Below are 24,693 nucleotides of genomic sequence, written 5' to 3' on the forward strand. Positions count from 1 at the left end.
TAGTGAATTGATCCCCTTATGGTTATGCAACGTCCATCTTAATCTGTTAATATTCCTTGTTCTGAATATTACATTTTCTAATATTAATATAGCAACTCAAGGTTTCCTTTGATTAGTGTTTAATGATATATGTTTTTCATTCACTTACTCTTATCTCTATCTTTATGTTTAAAGTGAATTCCTTATATACAGTATAGACTGACAATCTCTGTCTTATTGATGTGTTGAGATTGTTTACATTTAATGTAATTATTAATACGGCTATATTAAAATCTACAATGTTGCTAGAAGTTTTCTTTTGATTGCGTCTATTCTTTCTTTTCCCCTCCTTTTTCCTACTTTTGGATTAAATGGCTATTTTTTATAGATCTATTTTATCTTCATTGTTGACTCAATAGATGAGCCTCCTTTAATTAATCACAGTTTTTCTTCAATTTATAGTTTTCAATTTATAGTTTGATAATTTATATTTTTTCAAAGCAATTCTTTATCCACTACCTCACTAGATACTAGAGAAACGTTGTGCTTTAAGAATTACTATACCCTTATCTTCCATAGATAAATTATATATGGCTGGCATAGACACTATGAATTCAGTGCTAGGATCTTCATAATTTAGGGGAAAGTTGCTATTTCCATGTGATTAATTTGTGCTTAATTTTTTTTTTAAAAAAGCCCTCCTCATTCCATCTCATGTCCAAAAGTGAGACATGACCAAGGACCTCTTCTGGAATATTGCCTCCACCCTCAGCTATAGCTCCAGCTGCTGGAAAACAAAAGCCACTGGACTCTTAACTGCCTTCCTGGTTTATACGTGATCTCCAGGCCTGAGCTTTGGTTCTCATTCAACTGGAGTTCTCAAAACACTTCTGCCACTGGCCCCAATTGTCCATTCACACATTTAATGATTGCCAGTCATAGTTGCAGGCAAAGGCTATTTGAGCATAAATAAAGCATGGCTCATGTTTGAAGAGCCCATAGCTTAATGAAGGTGTCAGAAAACAATAACTTATGATTCAATGTGATACATACTATAATAGAGGTGTGTACAGAGTGAGCCCATAGCAAAAGTCATTAATTCTGCCATTAATTAGGTCAAGGATGTGGTCCCAGTGTTTTTCTGAAGCATGTAATATTTGAAGGATGAGTTGGTGGAGGTTAGATGATCCAAATAAAACTAACGGGGTGATAGAATAAGTAACAATCTGGAGGTATGTCTAGGAAGGTAAGAGGGGAAGTGATATGCTCAGAGAGTGGAGGGAAGTTATAATGTAATTAGAAACATGTATTAGACACAGGTTGTGCTAAGTTCCTGATAGCGTGATCTCATTTATGCTCGTTGAAATTTTGTGAGGCTGACACTCTTGTTATCTTCATATTGGAGTTGGAGCACTGAAGTTTAGAGAGTATTATCAACTTGCCAAATTGTGCTGTTAGGAACTGGGAGGATATTGAATTATATAACATTGAGAGTACACATAGGACCCTTCATAATGGATTAGATATAACTGACCAGTGTGAGCATTCCAATACACACCAGGTAAGTACTAGCCCTGATGAAGTCAGAAATGGAATCCAGGCCACGTGACTGCAGACCCTGTGCTCTAAGGCTTATTCATACTGTGATTAAGATGAAGCTGGAACTACTGGTTGAGAATAAGATATGAAGGCCTTTATCTATACCAATAAGGAGTCATGAAAGTTATTAGAGAGGGGAAATGACAGAAGAAGTAAACATAATTATGTTTTAGAAAGACAAAAATGACAGCAATGTTGAGGAGATGGGGGAAGCATACATCAGAAAGACTAGACTGCTATTGCAACAGTGAAGACAAAGCCCCAAACTGTGACACTTATTATGGAAAGAAATGAAGAGAATTTGGTAAATTTGAAGGATATTTGAGAGGAGAATGGATAGGACTTTGTGAGCAAATGGGTTCTGTGGTGAAAAGGAAGTAAAAGAAAATTCACATTTCTAACTCAGGTAATTGGATGGGTGGCAATGTGCTTATCTGAGATTGTAACAGGGAAAGAAGAACAGAGGAAAAACTACTATGAGCTTTAATACTTAGTGATTTGTGATTTCTTACTCTCCATAATGTTCTCTGTTTCTTCTCCCTCTCTCTCTCCATTATCTCTTCCTAGTATGTTTATTAATTAAAACAAATTTCAAGATTCAGTTAGCTCACTTTAATTTTCACTCCTAATATCAACACTCAAGAATTTGAGGGTTCATTCCTAGAAACATGCTATGTTCTTCCATGCCTCTGTGTTTTGCAGATGCCATTCCTCTTACCTAAAGTGTCTTCCCCACACGTCGTTTGCATGGTGAACACCTACAAACCCACTTTTCAAGGTCCCCCAAAAATGATACCTCCACGATTGCAATGTTAACCCCTCCCGATATAGGAATCTGTTCATAACTCCATTAGCATTTCTCATATTTAAATTGCAATTATTTGGTGACATGCATGCCTCCTCAACCAAGGCGAGGTCAGAAACTGGTGTTTTGCATTTTCTTGTTCCCAGTACCTAGCCGAGCACCTGGCAAATAGTGCAAGCTCAATAAAGGCCACTGAATAAGAAATTAATAAATTGATTGGTGGCATGAGGATTGACTAAGTTATAAGCTATGTTCAGAAAGGTGATTAGGGTGACAAAGAATATGGCCATTCGTTAGTGTGTGGACACCACGGGATGGGAGCCCTGTCTGAAGCCACATGCATCCCTTCCAGGGCTGATCTGAAACTTTGGCTGGAGTGAACCAAGGACAAGAGAGGGGCTGATCATTTCCTTATGAGGAATACGAGGGAAAAACATGTCTCAGATATGATATTAAAGAGAAACTAGAGCCCTTCAATAACTTCCACTTTCCGTATACAATTTTAACTTCTTACATACTACCCTTTAATTTTTTATTTGACCCCCACAGTCCTATCTTTCACTCTCTGATCTGAGGTTTAAAGTAAGAAAATACTCATGAGGGGCTCTCCAGGTAGGGTTGCCATATTCAGCAAATAAAAGTACAAAATGCCCAGTTGTTTAAATTTCAGCTAAACAACAAATTTTTTTTAGTGTATCTTGAAAAATATTGGGGCTATACTTATACTAAAAAAATTACTCATTGTTTATCTGAAATTCAAATTTAATTTGGCATCCTGTATTTTATTCTGCAGCTCTATATGCAATTTACTTTCTGCCAAGGATTAAGAAGGCACTCTATGCCCTGCATATTTGATACGTCAAATTGAGCTAAAAACAGAGGTGAATGATACAGGTCAGACCTTGACTCAGAGGTCAACCGAAAATCCAAAGACTAATTGGAAAAACAGAGCAGACACAGCTGAATCTGTGGACAAACAGGCTAGTCACTGCAGGGTTCCTTGCTTGAGCCAGGCTTTCTGCCAGTAGCAGCACTGAGCACGTGCCAGTGCAACATAATGTAGCAGTTAAGAGCACGAACTTTGGAGTCACATGTCCTGAGTTCAACTCCTTGCTCTGTCTCTTGCATGATTTGTAACCCTGAGCACATTACCTAACTTCTCTAAGCTTGCATTTCCTCATATAAAAGGAGGATAATAATGGCAGCCTCCCAATATCTTTGTTGATATGTTGCATCTAGTTTGATACCTGCCCAAGGTTAACGGCATTAACATATTATTATTATTATTATTACTATTATTATTGGCCTTAATGCTGCTTAAATGGCTAATTGTCACTCCCTCCTCTGGGAAAACCCAAGGTAGAAGAGGATAAGATGAGATGGCATGGGATGGGATGGGATGGAATAGGATAGGAGAGGATAGAATAACAACACCACCAGTCATTTTTCACTTAGTATATATAAGGCACCGTGCTCCCTGTTTGTACATATTTTCTCACCCAGTCCTCATGACAGCTCCGAGGGATATCATTACTCCCATTTTGTAGATATTGGATCTAAGGCATAAAGAAGTTAGGAAATATTTCTAAGGTCATGAAATTTTTAAGTGGCAAGTGTGAAACTCATACCCAGTTCTGTCTGATCCTAAAGCCCATGCTCTTAACCACTGACACACACTTTAAAATCTCTCTATGATATTGCCAACCCAAATTGCAATTCTTTCTTATCCTGAGAAAGATCTCTGATGATTTCCAGTTGTACATGTAAATGTCCACAGATATTAAAGAATTCCACATTCCTTTCATTCTCTTACCTTCTTGCCAAACTAGAACGGCATTCTGGGAGAAGGTCTTCATCTTCCTCCTCCCAGTTTAACTAAAATCGTCTTTCATAATCTCAATATCTCTTCTATCTAAAGTCAAATTCGTTTGTTTATGCCAACATAGAATAAGTCACAGATTCTTAACTGTTATTAATATGGCACACATTAAAGGTTCTTTATAGTTTATCAGGCATTTTATCTTTGTTATCTCCTACATCCTTAAAATAATGCAGATAAATAGGCAGGAAATTATAATATGTCCCAATTTTATAGATGATGAAACTGAGACTTAGAGTCGTATCAGTCATTTGCCAAAGCCACATAGATAATAACTGACAGAACTATTGCATGAGTCCAGGCTTCTCTTCTCAAAATTATTCATTAATTCACTTATTCAGCACGTATTTTTTGTGTATATTCTGTGTGTAAGACACTATCTGAGAAACCAGAGCTGTCTCAGTGAACAACAATAGACCAGAATCCCTCTTTCTTGAATTTTAACATCTCTTGGAAAGAGAGACATTAAATAATCAAAGAAAAAATAATATTTAAATGCTAATAAGGAAGAATACAGAGTGCATAAAAGACTATAATAGAGGGATCTGAGCTGGATTAAAGGGTCACTGAAGTTTTCCCCAAAGAGTAGACATTTTAACTGAAATATGAAGCTTAGAGGAATAAATCAAGAGAAGAGAAGAGCTAAGAACACAGTAAACAGAGACAACTGCGTGTCAGGTCTGGAGGGTATTTAATCAGGTCACACAGTGAATCAGTGGTGTTGACAGGAATAGAAGCCAGCTATCCTGACCCTTGGGACAGTGCTATTTTCTTGACCCAAGACCACTGAAAGCAACTGATTCAGGACTTGTCTGCATGTCCCATTTAGCTGATATCCTTGAGCCCAGCAGGCCTCTCTCCTAGGCTGCAGTATCCAGAGCCTTGGCCTGCCTAGACAGTGTTCTTGTGGTGAATTAGAAAAATATGCTGTCTTCTGGGCTGTTTAAGCCCTAAGGGCTCAAAGCTTGTGCAAAGTAAAAGGTATTGCTAGCCTTTTCCAGGCAACCACAGCCGCATGTCAGGGCCCTGGCATTACTAACAGAGTACACTTGAATTATTTCCCCCACTAGCTCCTTGGATAAGAACACTGCTCAATTCTAAGTAGTGATCCTGATGAACTAAATCCAACTGGTTGAAAGCTTCCTACTGTGGACCACTATCTCTAGATCACAGCCCTTTGCCTAGAAGAAATAGGAGCAGCATCTTCTTGAGAAGATACATTGAAGAGGCCTGAGAGGGTCCAAGCAGAGCTGCCTGATGATTTCCAAGTGCGGTTTGGTGCCTTGTAAAGAGTATTAAACTGGGAGTAAGAGGACCATACCCTTGTCTTGGCTCCTTGACGTTAGACAAGGCTCCTGTTTCCATACCTCAGTCAATTTCAACATTTATTAAAAGGGCCCTCTGACACCACAGTGCACAAGTTTTGTTCAATCTTAAGTTTAGGAACCCCCAAATCCTCATCCCTATTAACAGAAATTATAGCATTTCTCAGGACAACCAGTATCATCTAGACTTGAACTAGATTTTATCCCCTTGAGTGTCTGTACCTAAAAGGAAGGGTATTTTATACCTGAGATACTTAGCAGTATCTCAAACCCAGTATTTCTTTTCACTGAGTGCAATAATTTAATTATTTTTGCTTTCCTCTATTTAATGTTGCTATATGCCTTAAGTAACATGTAGTCAACATTGAAAAAGATAGCCTTGCCTTCCAGAAGCCTACAGCCTATTGGTGGAGACATTGACACAGGCACCTATCAGGCACAGGAGAGGAACACCTAGCTCTGCCTGGAAGAACCAGAACAAGCTTCCCAAGGAAGTGAAGTTAAAGCTGAGACCAATGTCAAGCTCAATATTAGGCTCCATGAAGATTCAGAAGTGAACAAAACACTCTGCCCTTAAGAGATCCATAGGCTAAAGAAGAAGAGAGCTATTAAAGTCCTCAAACAATAGTCAAGGGTTCTATACAACAGATGACAGAGCATCTCTCTGGAGTAAGATGGAATGGTCACCATGAAGGTTTCACAGAGAAGGGAACATTGGAACCTGAGCCTGAGGAATAGGTAGGAATGCTCCACCAGGCATGATGGGGGGAGATATCCCAGGAAAAACAAAAAGCATGAACAAAGGCATGGGAGTGTGAATGGGCATGCCCTGTGGGGACAAGTAATTAGCTCAGAGCATGGGAAAAGAAGCAGAATGCACAAGGAGAGAGTAGCCACACCAGGCCAATCTGATTAGCTGCTTACTCCTTGGCACTGAGTAGTAATTCTGCCTTTTACCCATCTAATTGTCAATGATGGCATTGGAACTACCTCCAAAAAAGTTATTCCAGTGCCACTTATAAACACACATTAGAAAAACCAAGAGGATTTCTTTCCCCTGTATGAAAAACTTTTGGTTTGAAGGATAGGCAGGGCTCATTAGTAGAGATCCAAGAGCAAGCTGTGCAGACATCTTGTGCAACAACCTAAATTCCATAGCAGATGATGTCACCTGTAAGTGACTTATAAATGAAGCAAGGCTTTGGTTGCATCTAAACAATTTATCTGCACTGATACCCTGTGCTGCAAGAATGGCTGCCTCAGCGCTTCGGCTGACCATTGTCCTGGGACTGCTTGTCCTAATCTCGACTTGCCATGCAGGTAAGTGTTCCTGATCACAGCCCCTGCATGGTGCGGTAGTTAGCCGTGACTGGAGGAGGTTGGTGGCACAGATCCAGAACATAAACGGGAGCGAGGAGGAAGGGCCTTTGGGCACTGTAGAAAGAGCACGGGACTGGAAGATGAGAGGCAAATCTTCCAGCAAAAGGAAAGCAGAATTTTTATTCAATATGCGTCAGTTACAGCCTCTATCCTCAGTGAATGTATGAACTTTGGAATCATTTTTTCTTATATATTCATGTAATATAGTGTAACTATTATATTACAAACTCCTTGAGAGCCAGGGGGTGTTTATTTTTTGATGATTAGTTCAAAGGTGTAGAGTAAATACTCTGGAATAAGACTCCTAGGCCTGGCTCCATCACTAATCAGAAATGCGACTTCAGACATGTTATTTAACCTCTCCGAGCCTCACATGTAAAAGTGAATATCAATAGTTAACATTTATGTAAAGCTATGAAAACTGAATAAAAGAGACAAAGCAAATTGGAAAAGTATCTGGTCCACAATAAACAGCCAATAAATATTAACTGTTATTATTATCATGTATGATCTCATTAGATTCTCATAATAATCCTGTTAAGGAAACATGCACAGTTTTATCATTTCCTTTTTTACAGGTTAATAAACTGAGCTTGCAGAGGGAAAGTTACTTGAGCATAGACTCAGGGGCACTGTATTTTTTCAGAAATTTACGATTATATTGACTAAGAAACTCAACAAGGTAGTTAACGTAAATAAAGGCTATCCCATATTATATTTGAAAAGAGAAAATATTCAACTATGGGCTTTTGTAATTTGTTTCTAGTACGTCAAATTTCTTAATTTTTATTATTATTATCTATATGTTCTGTCTTCCCACATTTTCAAATTTCTTAATATTTTAACAGCATGTTTTGATTTTCATATCTCCTAAATCACTAGAGAAGAAAGCTATTGTGAATCATTTTGTGGCTATTATTTATTTTTTAATTGAGATTCATAATAATTTACATCATTGCGAAATTTCAGTTGTACGTTATTTCTTGTCTGTCACCACATAAGTGCTCCCCTTCACCCCCTGTGCCCACCCTCCACCCTGCTTCCCCTGGTAACCACTAAACTGTTTTCTTTATCCATGTGTTTGTTGATATTCCACATCTGAGTGAAATCATATGGTTTTTGTCTTTCTCAGTCTGGCTTATTTTGCTTAGCATAATACCCTCCGGGTCCATCCATGTTGTTGCAAATGGGATGATTTTGTCTTTTTTATGGCTGAGTAGTATTCCATTGTATATATATATATATATATATATATATATATATATATATATACACCACATCTTCTTTATCCAGTCATGGGTCAATGGGCACTTGGATTGTTTCCAAGTCTTGGCTATTGTGAATAGTGCTGGAATGAACATAAAGGTACATATGTTACTCTGGATTGTTGATTTCAAGTTGTTTGGGTAGATATCCAGTAGTGGGATAGCTGGGTCATATGGTATTTCTACTTTTAGTTTTTTGAGGAATCTCCATACTGTTTTCCATAGTGGCTGCACCAGTTTGCATTCCCACCAGCAGTGTAAGAGGCTTCCCTTTTCTCCACATCCTCTCCAACATTTGTTGTTTTTGGTCTTGGTAATTACAGCCATTCTGAGTGGTGTAAGGTGATATCTCACTGTAGTTTTGATTTGCATTTCTCTAAAGATTAGTGATGTTGAGCATCTTTTCATGTGCCTTTTGGCCATCTGTATATCTTCCTTTGAAAAATATCTGTTCTCATCCTTTGCCCATTTTTTGATCAGGTTGTTGTTGTTGTTGTTGTTGAGTTGTGTGAGTTCTTTATATACTTTGGATATCAACCCCTTGTCTGATAAATGATTTGCAAATATTTTATCCCAGTTGGTGGGTTGTCTTTTCATTTTGTTGATGGTTTCCTTTGCTTTGTAGAAGCTTTTTAGTCTGATGTAGTCTCATTTGTTAACTTTTTCTTTTGTTTCCCTTACCTGAGTAGACATGGTATTCAAAAGATGTGGCTAAGACCAACATCAAGGAGTGTACTGCCTATATTTTCTTCTAGGATTTTTATGGTTTCAGTTCTTACATTCAAATCTTTAAACCATTTGAAGTTAATTTTTGTGTATGGGGCATGATAATGGTCTACTTTCATTCTTTTGCACATAGCTGTCCAGTTTTTCCAACACCGTTTATTGAAGAGACTTTCCTTTCCCCATCGTATGTTCTTATCTCCCTTGTCGAAGATTAGCTGTCCATAGATGTGTGGTTTTATTTCTGGGCTTTCAATTCTGATCCATTGATCTGTTTGCCTGTTTTTGTGCCAGTACCATGCTGTTTTAATTACTATAGCTTTGTAGTCTATTTTGAAGTCTGGGATTGTGATACCTCCAGCTTTGATCTTTTTTCTCAGGATTGCTTTGGCTATTCGGGGTCTTTTGTTGTTCCACATAAATTTTCGGATTCTTTGTTCTGTTTTGTGAGGAAGGTCGTTGGGATTCTGATTGGGATTTCACTGAGTCTGTAGATTGCTTTAGGTAATATGGACATTTTGATTATGTTTATTCTTTTGACACGTGAACATGGAACATCTTTCCATTTCTTTATGTCTCCCTCAGTTTCTTTCAGTAGTGACTTATAGTTCTCAGTCCACACGTCTTTCATCTCTTTGGTTAAGTTTATTCCTAGGTATTGTATTCTTTTTGTTGCAATGGTCCATAGGATTATATTCTTGATTTCTTTTTCTTCTAGTTCATTGTTAGTGTATAGAAATGCAACTGATTTTTTAAAATTTATTTTGTACCATGCAACTTTGTTGTAGTTGTTGATTATTTCTAGTAGTTTTCTGGTGGATTCTTTAGGGTTTTTTATATATAGAATCATATCATCTGCAAATAGCAAAAGTTTCACTTCTTCCTTTCCAATTTGGATTCCTCTTATTTCTTTTTCTTACCTAATTATTATGGCCAATACCTCCAGTACTATGTTGAATAGGAGTGGCAAGAGTTGGCATCCTCCTCTTGTTCCTGTTCTCGGAGGGATGGCTTTCAGTTTTTCGCCATTGAGTATGATGTCGGCTGTGGGTTTGTCATATATGGCCTTTATTGTGTTGAGGTACTTTCCTTCAATATCCATTTTATCGAGAGTTTTTATAATAAATGGATGCTGGATCTTGTCAAATGCTTTCTCTGCATCCATTGAGATGACCATGTGATTTTTATTCCTTATTTTGTTAATGTGGTGTATCGCATTGATTGACTTGTGCATGTTGAACCATCCCTACGTCCCTGGAATGAATCTCACTTGATCATGGTGTATGATTCTTTTAATATATTGCTGTATTCGGTTTGCCAATATTTTGTTGAGGATTTTTGCATCTAAGTTCATCAGTGATATTGGCCTATAGTTTCCCTTCTTCATGTTGTCCTTGTCTGGTTTTGGTATCAGGGTGATGTTGGCCTCACAGAATGTGTTAGGAAGTGTTCCATCTTCTTCAATTTTTTGGAATAGTTTGAGAAGCATAAGTACCAAATCTTTGAATGTTTGGTAGAATTCTCCAGAGAAGCCATCTAGTCCTGGACTTTTGCTATTTGGGAGGTTTTTGATTACTGTTTCAATCTCTGTACTTGTGATTGGTCTGTTCAGAGTCTCTGTTTCTTCTTGATTCTGTTTTGGGAGGCTGTATGAGTCTAGGAATTCATCCATTTCTTCTAGGTTATCAAATTTGTGGGTATATAGTTTTTCATAGTATTCTCTTCTAATCCTTTGTATTTCTGTGGTATCTGTGTAATTTCTCCCTTTTCATTTCTAATTTTATTTATTTGAGGCTTCTCTCTTTTTTAATGGTGAGTCTGGCTAAAGGTTTGTCAATTTTGTTTATCTTCTTAAAGAACCAGCTCTTAGCTTCATTGATTCTTTTCACTGCTTTTTTAGTCTCTATTTCATTTATTTCTGCTCTGATTTTTATTATTTCCCTCTTTCTGCTGACTTTGAGCTTTGTCTGTTCTTCTTTTCTAGCTCTGTTAGGTGCATTTTAAGATTACTTATTTGAGATTTTTCTTGCTTGCTCAGGTGGGCCTGTATTGCTATGAATTTCCCTTTTATAACTGCTTCTGCTGCATCCCATAAGAGTTTAGTACATTGTATTTTCCTTTTTGTTTGTCTCCAGGGATTTTTTAAATTTCCTTTTTGATTTCTTCAATGATCCAATCGTTGTTCAATAGCATGTTCTTTAGTCTCCACATATTTCTGACTTTCCCAGTTTTGTTCTTGTGGTTGATTTCTAGCTTCATAGCATTGTCGTCAGAAAAGATGGTTGGGATGGTTTCAATCCTCTTGAATTTACTGAGGCTTGCCTTGTTACCCAGCATATGGTCTATCTTTGAGAATGTTCCATGGACACTTGAGAAGAATGTATATTCTGCTATTTTTGGATGGAATACTATATATATATGTCTATTAAGTCCATCTGGTCAAGTGTTTCATTTAAATCTACTATTTCCTTGTTGACTTTTTGTCTGGATAATCTGTCCACTGAAGTAAGTGGGCTGTTGAATATATTTCAGATTCTGTGTAGATTACATCATGTTCACCACCTGAAAACTAATTATAGTCCATCCCCTCACATGTGAGCTTAATCACCTCTTTTGGAATCACCCCTTCCCCTATGGTAACCACCAATCCAATCTCCAATGCTATGTGTTTGTTTGTCATTGTTTTTATCTTCTACTTATGAGTGAGATCATATGGTATTTGACTTTCTCCCTCTGACTTATTTCACTCAGCATAATACCCTCGAGGTCCATCCATGTTGTCACAAATGACCGGATTTCATCATTTCTTATGGCTGAGTAGTAGTCCATCATGTATAAATACCACATCTTCTTTAGCCATTTGTCCCTTGATGGGCACCTAGGTTGTTTCCAAGTCTTGGTCATTGTGTATAATGCTGCAATGAACAAGGGGTGCAAGTATCTTTATGTCTTTGTGTTTTCAAGTTCTTTGGATAAATACCCAGCAGTGGGATAGCTGGATCATATGGTAGATCTGTCCTTAATTTTATGAGGATACTCCATGCTGCTTTCCATAGTGGTTGCACCAGTTTGCACTCCCACCAGCAGTGAACAAGGGTTCCCTTCTCTCCACATCCTCTCCAACATTTGTTGTTTCCTGTCTTGTTAATTATAGCCATTCTGACCGGAGTGAGGTGATACCTCATTGTAGTTTTGATTTGCATTTCCCTGATAGCTAATGATGTTGAGCATCTTTTCATATGCCTGTTGGCCATCCGTATATCTTCTTTTCATATGCCTGTTGGCCAACCGTATATCTTCTGTGGAGAAATCTCTGTAGAATTTCTACATTTTTATCCTCAAGAAGACTAATTCTTTCCTCCATAAGATCAATTCTATTTCCTAATGTTTCTAGATTATTATTTGTTTCACTAATTGTGTTTTTCACATCCAGAATTTCTACTTGATCTTTTTTTTTACAGTTTCAATCTCTTTGGTGAAAAGATTCATCTTATTGCTGAGCTCCTTGCATTATCTTTCCATGTTTTCTTGTAAGTCATTGAGTTTCCTCATGAAAGCTATTTTGCATTCTCTGTCATTTAGGCTGTATATTTCTGTGTTTTCAGTGTTGGTTTTGGGAGAATTGTCATTTTCCTTCTGGTCTGAATTGTTGCTGCAGTTTCTCGTGGTGTTTGATGAACTATCTTTTGTGGGGCATTTGTGGTATTCTTAGGATGCAGATTCCGCCTGTTACCGCTAGGCGGGAGCAGGAGCAGTGTTTCTGCCCCCACCCCATCTGCTGGAAGCTGTGGGGGTATTATGGGTGCTTGCCCCAGCCTGGGGTGCGTTCAGGCACTTGTGTGGACTGTCCTTGTCAGGCAGGGCTTCCTCCCTAGGCTAGGGCCACTCTTTGGTGCCTCGGGGGTGCTCTGAGCTCCCGCTCCCCACCAGAAAGAGATCACCAGTCACTGAAATCTACCACACCTATTCCTGCAGCCGCCCTGCACACGTTCCCTCTTTGGGAGTGCAGCTGCACTGTGAGTGCGTGCCTGGGAAGTGTTTCCCCAACGCAGAAATCTGCTGAGGTCCCTGTTTACGATCCAGTCTGCGGGGACACTGAGCTTGGCTGTCGGGGCTTCCCTGCTGGGACCCGGGTTCTGGCTGCTCCTTGCCGGCCCTAGGGCATGGTGGGCTCCCCCTCCCTGCCAGGAATGTAAGCACGTGTGGGTTCAAAACTGCATTGCCTATTCCCGGAGCCGCCCGGACAAGTTCCCTCTTTGGGAGTGCAGCTGCACTGTGAGTGTTTGCGCGCACCTGGGAGGTGTTTGCCCCAGCGCGGAAATCTGCTGAGGTCCCTGTTTACGATCCGCAGTCCGTGGGCCGCTGAGCTTGGCTGACTGGGCTTCCTTGCTGAGACCCGGCCTACGGCTGCTCCTTTATGGCACAGGGGCGCGGTGGGCTCCCTTTCTCCACGGGAGAGCGACCATGAACGCCGGCAAAGGGTTACCGCCGCCTCCTCTTATGGTCGCGCCACTGAGTATTCCCACTTTCGCGGCGTTTGCACCAGATTGGAAAGTGTGTGCGTGCACAGGGCTACCGGGGGAGAGCAGGGTGTGCTCACCTATCTCCACCACTTTTAGGTGGGGGTGGGGGTGGCGCGGGGGGCCAGTCCATCCACCCTCAGTTGTATAGTTGTGTGTGTTTCGCAAGTGTCCTCTTGTGCTGTGTGGGCTTCCTCCGTTGGTCAGTGAGTGTCCATTTAGTTGTAGTTCAAAAGGGGGAAAGACGAAGGAAATAACTCACGCTGCCATGTTGCCGATGTCACCTCCATTGCTGTTATTAATAAAAGTAGTAATAATACAGCAAGCATTTGTTGTGGACTTACCTTGAGCCTGGTGCTGCCATAAGTGGTATATATCTGATATAGAATGTGTATATATATGTATGTGCATATATATATATACACATACATATATATGATATATATGAAAGATATACAAAATACCTTTCAATCCTGACACTAACACAACAAGGAAACTGAGAGAGAGGTTAAGTATTATGTGCAAGGTTACTAATTTGTGGCTAATTCTTTGTTGAAGACAGGAATCAAACTCAGGTGTGTAGGACACCAAAACATATGATCCACCAAACTCTAATACCTCTCAATATATGGCCTTAGAGTCCGAGGGCTGGGCAAAGGATCCGATTTTTACAGACGCCAATCCAGGACTCCTTGCTTATTGAAAAGCTAGTATTTAGCGTCATATTAAAATTTTAAAAATCAATAAAATCAAATTGTTGTGCAAGTAGGCATATAGGAACACAGATAAAGGGAACTCAGTTTTCATGCAAAGAATTGCTGCTTTGCACCTGGTAAATGTCTTCAGGGAACAATTTCTTGAAGGTAGTATTATATCATGTAAATAACATGCTCTGTGGAGTTGAAAAAATTTAGGTTCAAACCCTAGCTCAGCCGCTTTCTAGATGTGTGATTTTAGGTGAGTCGTTTAATTTCTCTGAGCATCTGTTTTCTCTCCTATAAGACTGTAATACCATTACAGATCTGAATGAGGACTAAGGCACGTGATGAGAGCGCCAGCTTAGTACCTGCACAGTTGGCATACCACAGATCTGTAGTATCTTTCCTTCCTCTTCCCGTGTTGAACACAGAGTGATTCTTCTGGGCTCTGTGGTTGCCCTGCACTTTACGTGAGGATTGTGTCCATTTTCACCTTAATTCAGCCCGTGCTATGTACATAAGAATGGGCTCAAAAAACACTTGTTGAATGAAAGAATCAAGAACTGAATGAACGAATATTTGGTGATTAGTATATTGATTTTGGTTATTGGTCCTAGATTGGTGCTTCTATTAAATCTTCTGTTGTGACATAGCAAACAATAAATATTTTGAAATTTGAACATTGAAAGCCATACTTTTTTACTAAAAGTTTCTATTTTACAATATACTATAGATGCAAGGTTCTAATGTAACTTGACAGTCTCCACACAAAAATCTAGTTACATCTCCTTCATTCAGAGTCATGGGGTGTGTTGTCTACAAGTTGGGACTTCTTAAGTCAAAACTTATGGTGAGGATGGCAGACACAATGCAGGATACTCAGTTAAACTTGAACTTCAGGTAGACAATGACTAATTTTTTAGTTTAAGTATGTCTTAAATACTGCATGGGTCATTCTTATACTAAAAATGTATTTTTTGTTTATCTGAAATTCAACTTTGACTGGGTATTCTGTATTTTTATTTACCAAATTTGGCAATACTACTTGTGAGGCTATAATAAAAGGAAAGATAAAGGTCCTACTTCATCCTGGCAGCAAGATCCAGAGTGAAGGCCATTTGTAGCTGCTCACTGCCACTCTTCCATTCCTTTTAATTTCCTGAACCCTTTAGACCACTAATCAAAGTCTCCCTCTGCCCCCCACCTCCGGGACATTGCATATCAGCAACCTTACTCTCTGGATCCTTGACCCACGTTCCAAAGGGCGCTTGATCAAGAGTCAAACATAAGACTCCTGCCGTTACAGTCCTATCTTCTTCTCTTGTTATTGTGAGATCTTCTGCAAGTCACTTAATCTTTTCAGTTTCTTAGTCCAATGATCTGAAAACCACACCCCATACGATTGGCCAAGGATAAAATTACAGTATTTATAAAATTATTTACAGAACTATCAGATAGAATTTCTCCTTGTCATCATTATTATTACACTACTTTCAAACTTAGAACACACTTGCACTTAGATGACAACTTTTCTGTCAATGACTATGCAGTTCATCACAGAGCCCTTAAGAATCCAGGGTTTAATACCAGACATAGGATTTAATTCTGTTTCTGTCACTTACTAACTCTGTGATTTTGAACCAGCTCCTAAACCTCTCTCAAATTCTTTTTCTTTACCTTTAAGTTGGATAATAATTTTGCCTGCTGCATAGGGTTGCTGTGAGAATAAAATGAGACAATGCATGAGATTGCCTGTCTTAGGTATATGCCCATCAAATGTTACCCATTATTATTTCATCCTCATTATTATCATTACCACCGGCCCAGGGATTGCATGGAGAAAGAGACATAACATCAGGCATTCTGTGTTTCAATCCCGGCACTGGCATTTACTAGCTGCTTAACTCTGGGCGAGTTACTTGAACTCCATGAGCTTCGGTCTTCTCATCTGGAAAGGGGAACCATGCCTATCAAAGTCTCAATCTGTTCGTTTTTAGGAATAAATGAAATAATGCATGTGAAGACTTTAACCAGGCAGGCATTAAATGTTTATTAAATGCAACTATATGAGGCTCCATAATGAGTGAGTGGCAGTATAAAGGACTCTAAGGGCTTCCTACAAAGAAAAGAGACTTCCCTTTCTTATTGCTGAGAATCACTTCTGAGATTCTGTTGTATTTTTCAGACAACAAACCAAATGACAAGCCAGATGACTCAAGCAAATCTTCAGAACCAGAGTTCCCAAAATTCCTAAACCTCTTGGGCACGGAGATCATTGAGAATGCAGTGGAGTTCATCCTCCGCTCCATGACCAGAAGCACGTAAGCACTGGGACAAACCTTGCTTTTGTCCAGTTCCCTGTTGGTAATGACCACATCTCATTAAAATGAACAAGAAATAAAATTGTAGTGCATGCCAATGTATTACTTTTTTGAAAAGTTTTGCTCTATCTTAACATACATCTGCATCTGAATGAATTTCCCTGAACTCTTGGGGTGAGCACATTTCCATCAAGTGGTTTCATAAAATACTTTTATCTCAAGACCAAGCAGGGAGGAGGAAGAACACCAGACCAGGGGACGGAAAGCCAGGTTCTGGTCTTGACACAGGTGCTACTCTACTGGGTGATGTTGGGCAAACCCTCTCTTCTCTGAGCATCTCAGTTTGCTCCTCTATAAAGTTAAAGGAATAAAGGACCCACCAAGTACAGACACTGTAATTCTTTGGTGAAGGTAGGGGGTAGTGATGTGTTCATTGGTGATAGATGTGATAAATTCTGCCTTTATTTTCTAGTTTGAGTAACTCAAGAGGATTAGCAGAGGCCGTAGCTAATCTCTCCTCAAAGACAATCTGGGAACCTCTCGAGGAGTGTTTGTTCTGATCATGAGGGATTGCCATGGTGGCAGATCACACATAGCCCAGAATTTTCTCAATGTTCTCAACATGCTTCCAAGCCCCTGTGCCCAACTCCTAATACATCTTACTCCAGTCTACATAGCTCTGATTTTTACTTCTACTTCAACCTATTCTTCATTCTCCTCACATTACTCTCCCCAATTTCAGCTCTCCAGGATCCAATTGGTTCTTCTGAACTTCCAGGTACTTTCAATCCCCACCTCTCTGGGCCTCTGCTCTCTAATTCTCTCCTGCATAGAGAGAGCAAGTTTTTGGTCTATTATCCACCTGCTTCAGAATCTGCTAGAGAACTTATACAAAACGCATGTTTCTTCGCCTCCTCTTGCACCTTCCTGAGAAAAGGCTAAATACATGCTTCTTAATAAGCTTTCAGGTGATTCTGATATACAATAAATTTTGAAAGCCATTCATTAGATGCTCTGGGATACACCGCTGGGCCTTAAAGGGCCACACAGCCTTTAAATTTATATTCATGTTTTGTGTAAATGTGAATCTTTACGTTTTTCTATGGAAAGTGCTTCTGACTTTTATTAGATTCTCAAAGGGGTCTATGACTAAGAACAGATTAAGAACTACTTTATATAAAAGCAATTAAGGGCCATCTTATAATCTCTGATCTGCTTAAATCAATATGTTATGTCGACGGACAGGATTCTGCATTCAATCCTCATGCACAAATTGTTGAAATGCACAGGTGTTGATTTTTGTATTGTTATGTTATTTTTACTATCGTGACTGCTTATGCAACTGTTGCTTTCCCATGGTTGTTAATGTAAACAAGGAAGAAACTGACAAGCAAACAGTAACACCCATTATGTACAAAGTACATATTAGACCCCAATTGAATTCATTTTGTTATAAATCACAACAACGGCAATGCAAGGGGTTGAGACAATAATAGTTCTTTTTATTCCTTCCCTGGGGAATTATCCAACTATGAAATAGCACTTTTTTTCTCAGTTAACCCTAAAAGTTGACCATCTGTAGTACTAAAGTATTGCTGTCAGCTCTGGGTTCAGAAATGGGAACTCATCTTCTACCATTTTCTCTTTCCCTCGTTATATTCTGAATAAATGATGTTCTTTCTGTTCCTGGAACTTACAACCAACTCAGGCTCTCTGCCCTTGTTTTCATTTCTGCTTAAAATGTTCTTTCCTTTTCTCAAGGCTAGTGCTTTGTCCTGCAGCTCATCTAAAAGTCACTTCCTCAGAAAACGATTCTATAGCCATTCATTAATAAAGTCTCCTTTCATTCCCTGGTTATTCTCCACCACTTTACTTTGTGGTAGTGTCATTATAACATATATCATCATCTCAAATGATTTATGTACTTTGCATTATGTAGCTACAGTCATGCGTCACTTAATCACGGAGATATGTTCTGAGAAATGCATCGTTAAGCAATTTCATCGTTGTGTGAACATCATAGAGCATACTTACACAAACTTAGATGGCATAACCTACTACACGCCTAGGCTATATGATATTAATTTTGTGGGACCACTGTCATATATGCAGTCTGCCACTGACAGAAATGTCATTATGCAGCGCATTACTGTATATGAAAGTAGGGACCGGATATATCTAGCTCATTACTACAACACAGTATCTTGTAAGTCATATCAAGCACTCAGTAATAATTGTTGAATTAATTAGTTAAGGAAAGATATCTTAGAGATCAGATCTAAAGCCCATCGACCCCAGTTTGACTGAGGGATCTTTGTTGAAAGACACAGAAGTCCTTGCTCAAGGAAACAAATCTAGCTGTCTTCCCTCTGTCTACAGAAAGATCATAAATATAATGGAGAATGGAAAATGGAGGAGATGATCAAGAAGTACTCCTAAGCACTTAGTATGTGCAAAGTAGGAGCAGGAACTGTGAAGGAAAAATCTAGACTGTAAATCCCTTCTCAAAGAATTTGCAGTCCTTATGGCAAGACGACATGAGCCATTGCAAAGATAACTAAAGTGCTAAATGAGATAAATATCAGACAAACATCACAGGTAATTTCTAGAGAAAGGCGCTGTCACTGGACCCAGGATGCTTAGGAGAGTGTTTACGGCAAACGTGAGATTCAATTTGGTCCTTAAAGGGCTCAATGAGACTTGATTAGAAAGAGAGAATGATAGGAATGGTGGAACTTCATAAAGATGGAAATTTTGCTTTATTTTCTCTAATATATCTGATGACTAATTACTGTGTCAGGCATATAATAAATGCTAGATGTGTGCTTTCAGGTCGATGAATAGACCCGCTCACTCCAATTGCCTTCTGGATTCCCTTGGAGCAATGTGAACTACATTCCGGTCACCAGTGCTCTAAAAAATTCCTCTGAACCTTTTGATAAGTCTCCAATTCTCATGAATTTCCCCCCAGCCCTGGGTTTCTGTGACACAACATTTTCCTGGTTCTCTCCCTCCCTCTAGCCATTCTTTCTCATTCTTTTGACTTCACTTTTCTTCGTGCATCTGCCCCTTAAACATCATTGCTCCTCAAGTCTCCAAATGTATCCTGCCTAGGTTTTCACATCACAGCTTCCACATTGGGAATATTACTTATAATCTAATGAGTTCCAGATCCAGATATCTTTTGCACTCTTTTTCCTGAGCTACAGACTGAAATGACTAATTTTCTGCTACAAGACCTCACCTAGGTTTTCCATCAATACCTCAAATTGAACTCATCTAAACTCAAGCCCATCATCTCATTTATAAACCTGCTCCTCTCCTATCTTCCTTATCTTAGGAAGTCACATCCCCATCCACCCAGAATCCAGAAATCTCAAGGTCTTCTTGGATCCTTCCTGCTCGTCACCACCTTCATCCAATTGCTGAATATTTTTTCATTATATTTGTTCTTTGAATTTTTTTCCTATACTATTACTATTTTTCCATCCACTGACTTGTTGGTCTAGTTGAGTCCTTCATTGTCTCTTTCCTGAGCTCTTTTTATTGGATTTATAATTACTTTCACTGTTTCTGTCTCTTCTCACTCCAATCCATCCTCTACCTACTACCCGAGTTATATAACAAAGACACAAGTTTGGTTCTATCACTGCCATGCTTGAAACCCTTTCAGGCATTTCCTTTGCATACGAAATCAGAGTAAGTGCATTCAGCTAATGTTAAAGGTTCTTGCCTGATGCCAATATATCTTTCAGTCACACCTCTTACTCATGAAGCCAGACACCTGACGCCCCGATGACAAATGATTTCTGCTTCACAGCAGGTCCTGTTTGTATAAACCCCCAACATCTTTGTACATGCTTTTCTCTCTGCCAGTAATGCATGACTCCCAAACCCAACTCTTCTCTGTTCATCTGGCAAGTCCAATCATTTTCTAAAGTCCAATTCAAAGACGAACCCTGTGAAGACATCATCACAGATCCCTACAATTAGGAAATTCAGGTATTCATACTCTGAGATTTCATAATGCTTTGTAGGAACCTTCATTACAGCCTTTATCCCCTCGTTGTTTTAAATTACTCCTATCGGAATGCATCTGCTTTCTCCGCTAGACTATAATCTCCTCACAGATTGAATTTTAGTCGTCTTTTACCTTCTCAGAGGCTACTCCATGTCCAATCCTTGAACAGCAGAGTATCATGCTTCTGGCATCATTCATGATTCTGGAGACCTAAGTTTTTGGACTGTGCTTTGCATGTTACCAACCATGTGACCTGCACAGTTTGTTTAATCTCTCTGAGCTTCAGAGGCTTTTTCATATGTAAAAAAACATAAAAATTAATTCATTTAGACATTCAACAAATATTAATTAATTCATACTCTATGCCAGGCACTGTTCTCAGTGCTGGGGATATATTACCGAACAAATACAATCAAATATCTGTCTTTGTAGAGTTTATATATGAATAGACACTTAACTAATGGATTCGTTGGCAGATTCAAAGAGATAATTATGCATAAATGTCTTTTCAACTATGAACTATTGTGGAAAACTTACGTTTTACTTTTTTATAACATAGGAAAATATGGAGAAGAAAAGTGTGGCTCAACACTATAAGACACCTTAATGATCATTCTAACATTCCTGTTCAGTCTAAATCATAATTCATTTTTTTCTCTTTGTTTTTTCTTTTCAAGAGGATTTACGGAATTTGATGATAAACGAGGAGAACATTCATCAAAGTGACCTCCCAAGGTGATTTTTAACTTATAATTTACAGCTAAAATAATAGTATATTGGAAAAGAAAAAAGGATCCGTCTGATTTTATTTAATGAATTTGGGCACCCATGCCTACCTATAAGCAGAAAAGGTATATTTTTTTGTTTTCGCCTTGCTCTTCTTGGAGCTTTTAAAATTAATTTTAAATAGGTATATTTTTATCATCTTAAAGTCACTGACAATAAGATTCTCTTAAGAGAGGAGGCACAATTGTGGGGTGAAACAAGCAAGCACTAGAAGTTAGGAGGCCTGGTCCTGTCACAACCCTGCTGGGAACTTGCTTTGTGTGAGTCCGGCCTATGAAACGAAGGGATCATAGACACTCAAATCTAAGGGCCCATGTAAACGTGCAATTAGTTACTGGTGAGAAGAGTGAGATTTGCTGAATCTAATTCCAGCAGAAAGGACTAGCATTCTCTCTAACTCCATACAGTCAGATTTATGTGCAAACAATATGATTTGAGTGCTGAGATATACCTGCTGTTTCCTTACTCAAGTCTCTTCTGAGAATAGATATTGAAATACAGAAACAGAAATGGTAGCGCTGGCAAAATAATTACATCAGTAGCAAGCATGAACTTAGTACTTACTGTTTTAGGCATTAAGCTAAGTGCTACATACCTAGTTCCTAATTTAATTCTAACATTTCCCCATGAAAAATCGGTATCATTCCTCTTCTTAAATTGTTTAAGTAAGGTAACCAAGGCTTAGGGAGATTCATTAACATGGCCAAGTTAATAAGGGAGGAGGGCAGGATTTGAACTCAAGCAGCCTGAGGCCAGAGTCTGTGCTCTATCCCTAAGTGAAGGTGCTACTGGAGGACAGAGGAGCAAAGCACAGGAGGAGGCAGTAGGAGACAGTGATAAAGCTATTGATCTTAGACCTGCCTGGAGGTGCCCACAGAAATAAAACACGATCCCTTTGGTTAATCGAGTTACCTCATACTCCAGGAAGCACAGCATCTCCCAATTTCTCTTTCGTATCTGGTCTAGGAATGCTCCTTTTCTCTATGATTTTCATTTTATAACTTGAGCGTGACTAGTGTAAGCTCAGAAAGTTACTGTCATACCCTAGAACTTAGCCCACCTTCTTTCATAAATTTCTAAGGGAGTAAATCAGGCTTGGGTGTTGGAATCAAGACATGCCTAACCCAGGCACTCCTGACTTTCACCCTAAAGCCAGCTAAGCTTCTAAAAGCATTCACTTACGTTTGCATTTTTTTCCATTTCCATCTTCTCAGGGAACAGCTTATCTCTTGTTGCAGGTGTCCTAACCCTTTGCTTTCATTCAGGCTGTTGGTACACACCTCTACCCATTCGTACTCATGCTCTGAATCCTGGGAGTATCATCCTAGAGGTTCAATGTATGAGACAGTCCAACAGATAAGGCAACATGAAGAAGTAGAAAGAGCAAACGTCATAGAGAAGATTAAATTCAACTTCAAACTTGGCCACCTATTGGTTATGTGACCATGGGGAAGTCACTTGGCCTCCTTGAGTCTCACTTTACTCCTTGTTAATAATATTTAAAATGTTTGGAATTAATTGTTCCAGATCTTAATGCCGGGATGTTTTTTAATTGCATATAAAAAAATCTTTGAGTACATTCGTGAACCAATTGTAGATGCCCTAAGGGGCAAGAAGGAATGGCACAATCTAGGCATATAAAAAATTTAGAGAAAAGGAAGCCTTTAAATCAAAGATTAAATTTTGGATGGTTTGATCAGGAGTATCTCTTTAAATCCCAGTGACTCTGTATTTAATAAGTAGCTTTAAAAGTTGTATTAGTTTGATAATTGCCTCCTCTAATCAAAAGTCATCATTTTAGAATTAAGTGATTCACAGCAATGCCTATTTCTTCAATGTAGAAAATTTGGCCAAAGTTCAAGGTACTGTATTTCCTAAATTAAGATAGATAGATAGATAGATAGATAGATAGATATCCCATCTTTCTCCTACAACATTTGCCCCTTTCTTATATAGTCCTTCAATGCTTATTTAATCCATGCCTACTATGTGTCATGTTCTGCCAGTGCTACCAAGATAAATAACATGGTCCAGCCATTGAGAAGTTTATAGTCTAGGCTATCACTTAATGCAGTGCACCCCAGGACTGTGGAAGGAAACAATAAAGTTATGTGAAAAGGGCCTTGTAGAAAGACAATAAGTGGGGACACCTGGAGGAAGGAGTGGTCATTAGGAGGGCTTTACAAAGAAGGTGAACTTCTGCATGCAGTTTCAGATGATGAGCAGAGAGGGACAAGGTCTCAAAACCAAATCATCCCATAATTGGACACCTAATCAATCTGAGACCTTCCCAACCTCAGCTCAATGACATTGGCATGATTTCCTCAAGTTAATAGACTTACAACCTTAACTCCTACTGTCCTGTGTCTCTTGAAATCATGGGGATACAAGTCCCTCTGAGTCTTAAGTCATATGACATCCTAAAGTATAAATTTCCTTTCTTGTGTTAAAAAAATAATCTGATGAATCTCACAGGACTTTTAAGATTATCAAAGAAGTAAAAGATGGGAAAGAGCTTTATGAATTCTTAATTTCTATACGTATTTTTTGAATTAAGAAAAAATATACTATGGACATACTACATCACATATTTTAGACTTGCTGAGTCAGACCTTCCTAGGAAGGAATTTAGGAATAAATAAATTTAATAGGAAATCCTCATGTAGGCAATGAACAAAACTGCAGCTGGACACGACATCACTCAATATCTACTCCATGAAGTCTTATGGGAAAACTTTCTTTTAGAATTTAGAGTAAGAAAAAGTGTGTCTTCCCCAGAGACTGCTCCCTCTTTTCTGGTTATAAAACTTACGTGATTTGGTCTATTTTATTTTCTTTCCTGTCTATCCGAAAACTCAAAGTGAAATGGATGACTCTATTTATCCCTATGTTTAACCTATGTGCATTCTCCCATCATCCTTGTTGCTGATTCTTGCCTTATATATCTTGTATTTTCACTTTTGTTGTTGTTATTTCCTCAAACATGTATTATAGTTGATTTTATTATAAATCATCTCACATTTTAAAGTGCAGGGTCATAAAAGTGTTAAAGAATAGATTAAAACTCTCTCTATTTTTCTTAAGTCTTAAGCCTGCTCTAGCTGGTAATTGTTTCCCTCTCTCTGGCTTGTGTTTCTAAGGACACACCTACATGGCTCCAGAATAATGCAAGGGCAGCCAAATCTTGCTTTTCCAGTTCTTCTGCTTCACAAATCCTCCAGCACAGAGGCCTCAAAGCAACTCTCAGCAAGTTCTCAGGATTCAGGCCCTGGCTTCAATCAAACACAACTTCTTTTGAATACCCTGACTGCATTTCTTCTTCCAGAAGTCAGAATAAAAGTGTCCTTTTTGGCGTCACATATCCTAGTTTATTGAGAAGATTTGTGTTGGTG

The 24,693-nt window shown here is 38.8% G+C and overlaps 1 protein-coding gene across 1 annotated transcript; it reads left to right on the top strand.

Annotated features, from left to right (window-relative positions):
- The first annotated feature begins 6,458 nt into the window (after window positions 1-6,458).
- On the top strand, window positions 6,459-24,488 carry C9H5orf46 (chromosome 9 C5orf46 homolog). Its single transcript, XM_014854811.3, has 4 exons — window positions 6,459-6,907; window positions 16,359-16,494; window positions 21,193-21,250; window positions 24,442-24,488. The coding sequence occupies exons 1-3, from the start codon at window positions 6,838-6,840 to the stop codon at window positions 21,239-21,241; spliced, it is 255 nt and encodes an 84-aa protein (XP_014710297.1). The 5' UTR covers window positions 6,459-6,837; the 3' UTR covers window positions 21,242-21,250; window positions 24,442-24,488.
- The last annotated feature ends 205 nt before the right edge of the window (window positions 24,489-24,693 follow it).

Source organism: Equus asinus, chromosome 9, assembly GCF_041296235.1.
Source record: "Equus asinus isolate D_3611 breed Donkey chromosome 9, EquAss-T2T_v2, whole genome shotgun sequence".
Lineage (NCBI taxonomy): Eukaryota > Metazoa > Chordata > Mammalia > Perissodactyla > Equidae > Equus > Equus asinus.

Coding starts and splice junctions, on each gene's coding strand:
- C9H5orf46 (XM_014854811.3), top strand. CDS start 6,838: ATGGCTGCCTCAGCGCTTCGGCTGACCATTGTCCTGGGACTGCTTGTC. Junction 6,908..16,358: donor AATCTCGACTTGCCATGCAG/GTAAGTGTTCCT, acceptor TGTATTTTTCAG/ACAACAAACCAAATGACAAG. Junction 16,495..21,192: donor CGCTCCATGACCAGAAGCAC/GTAAGCACTGGG, acceptor TTTCTTTTCAAG/AGGATTTACGGAATTTGATG.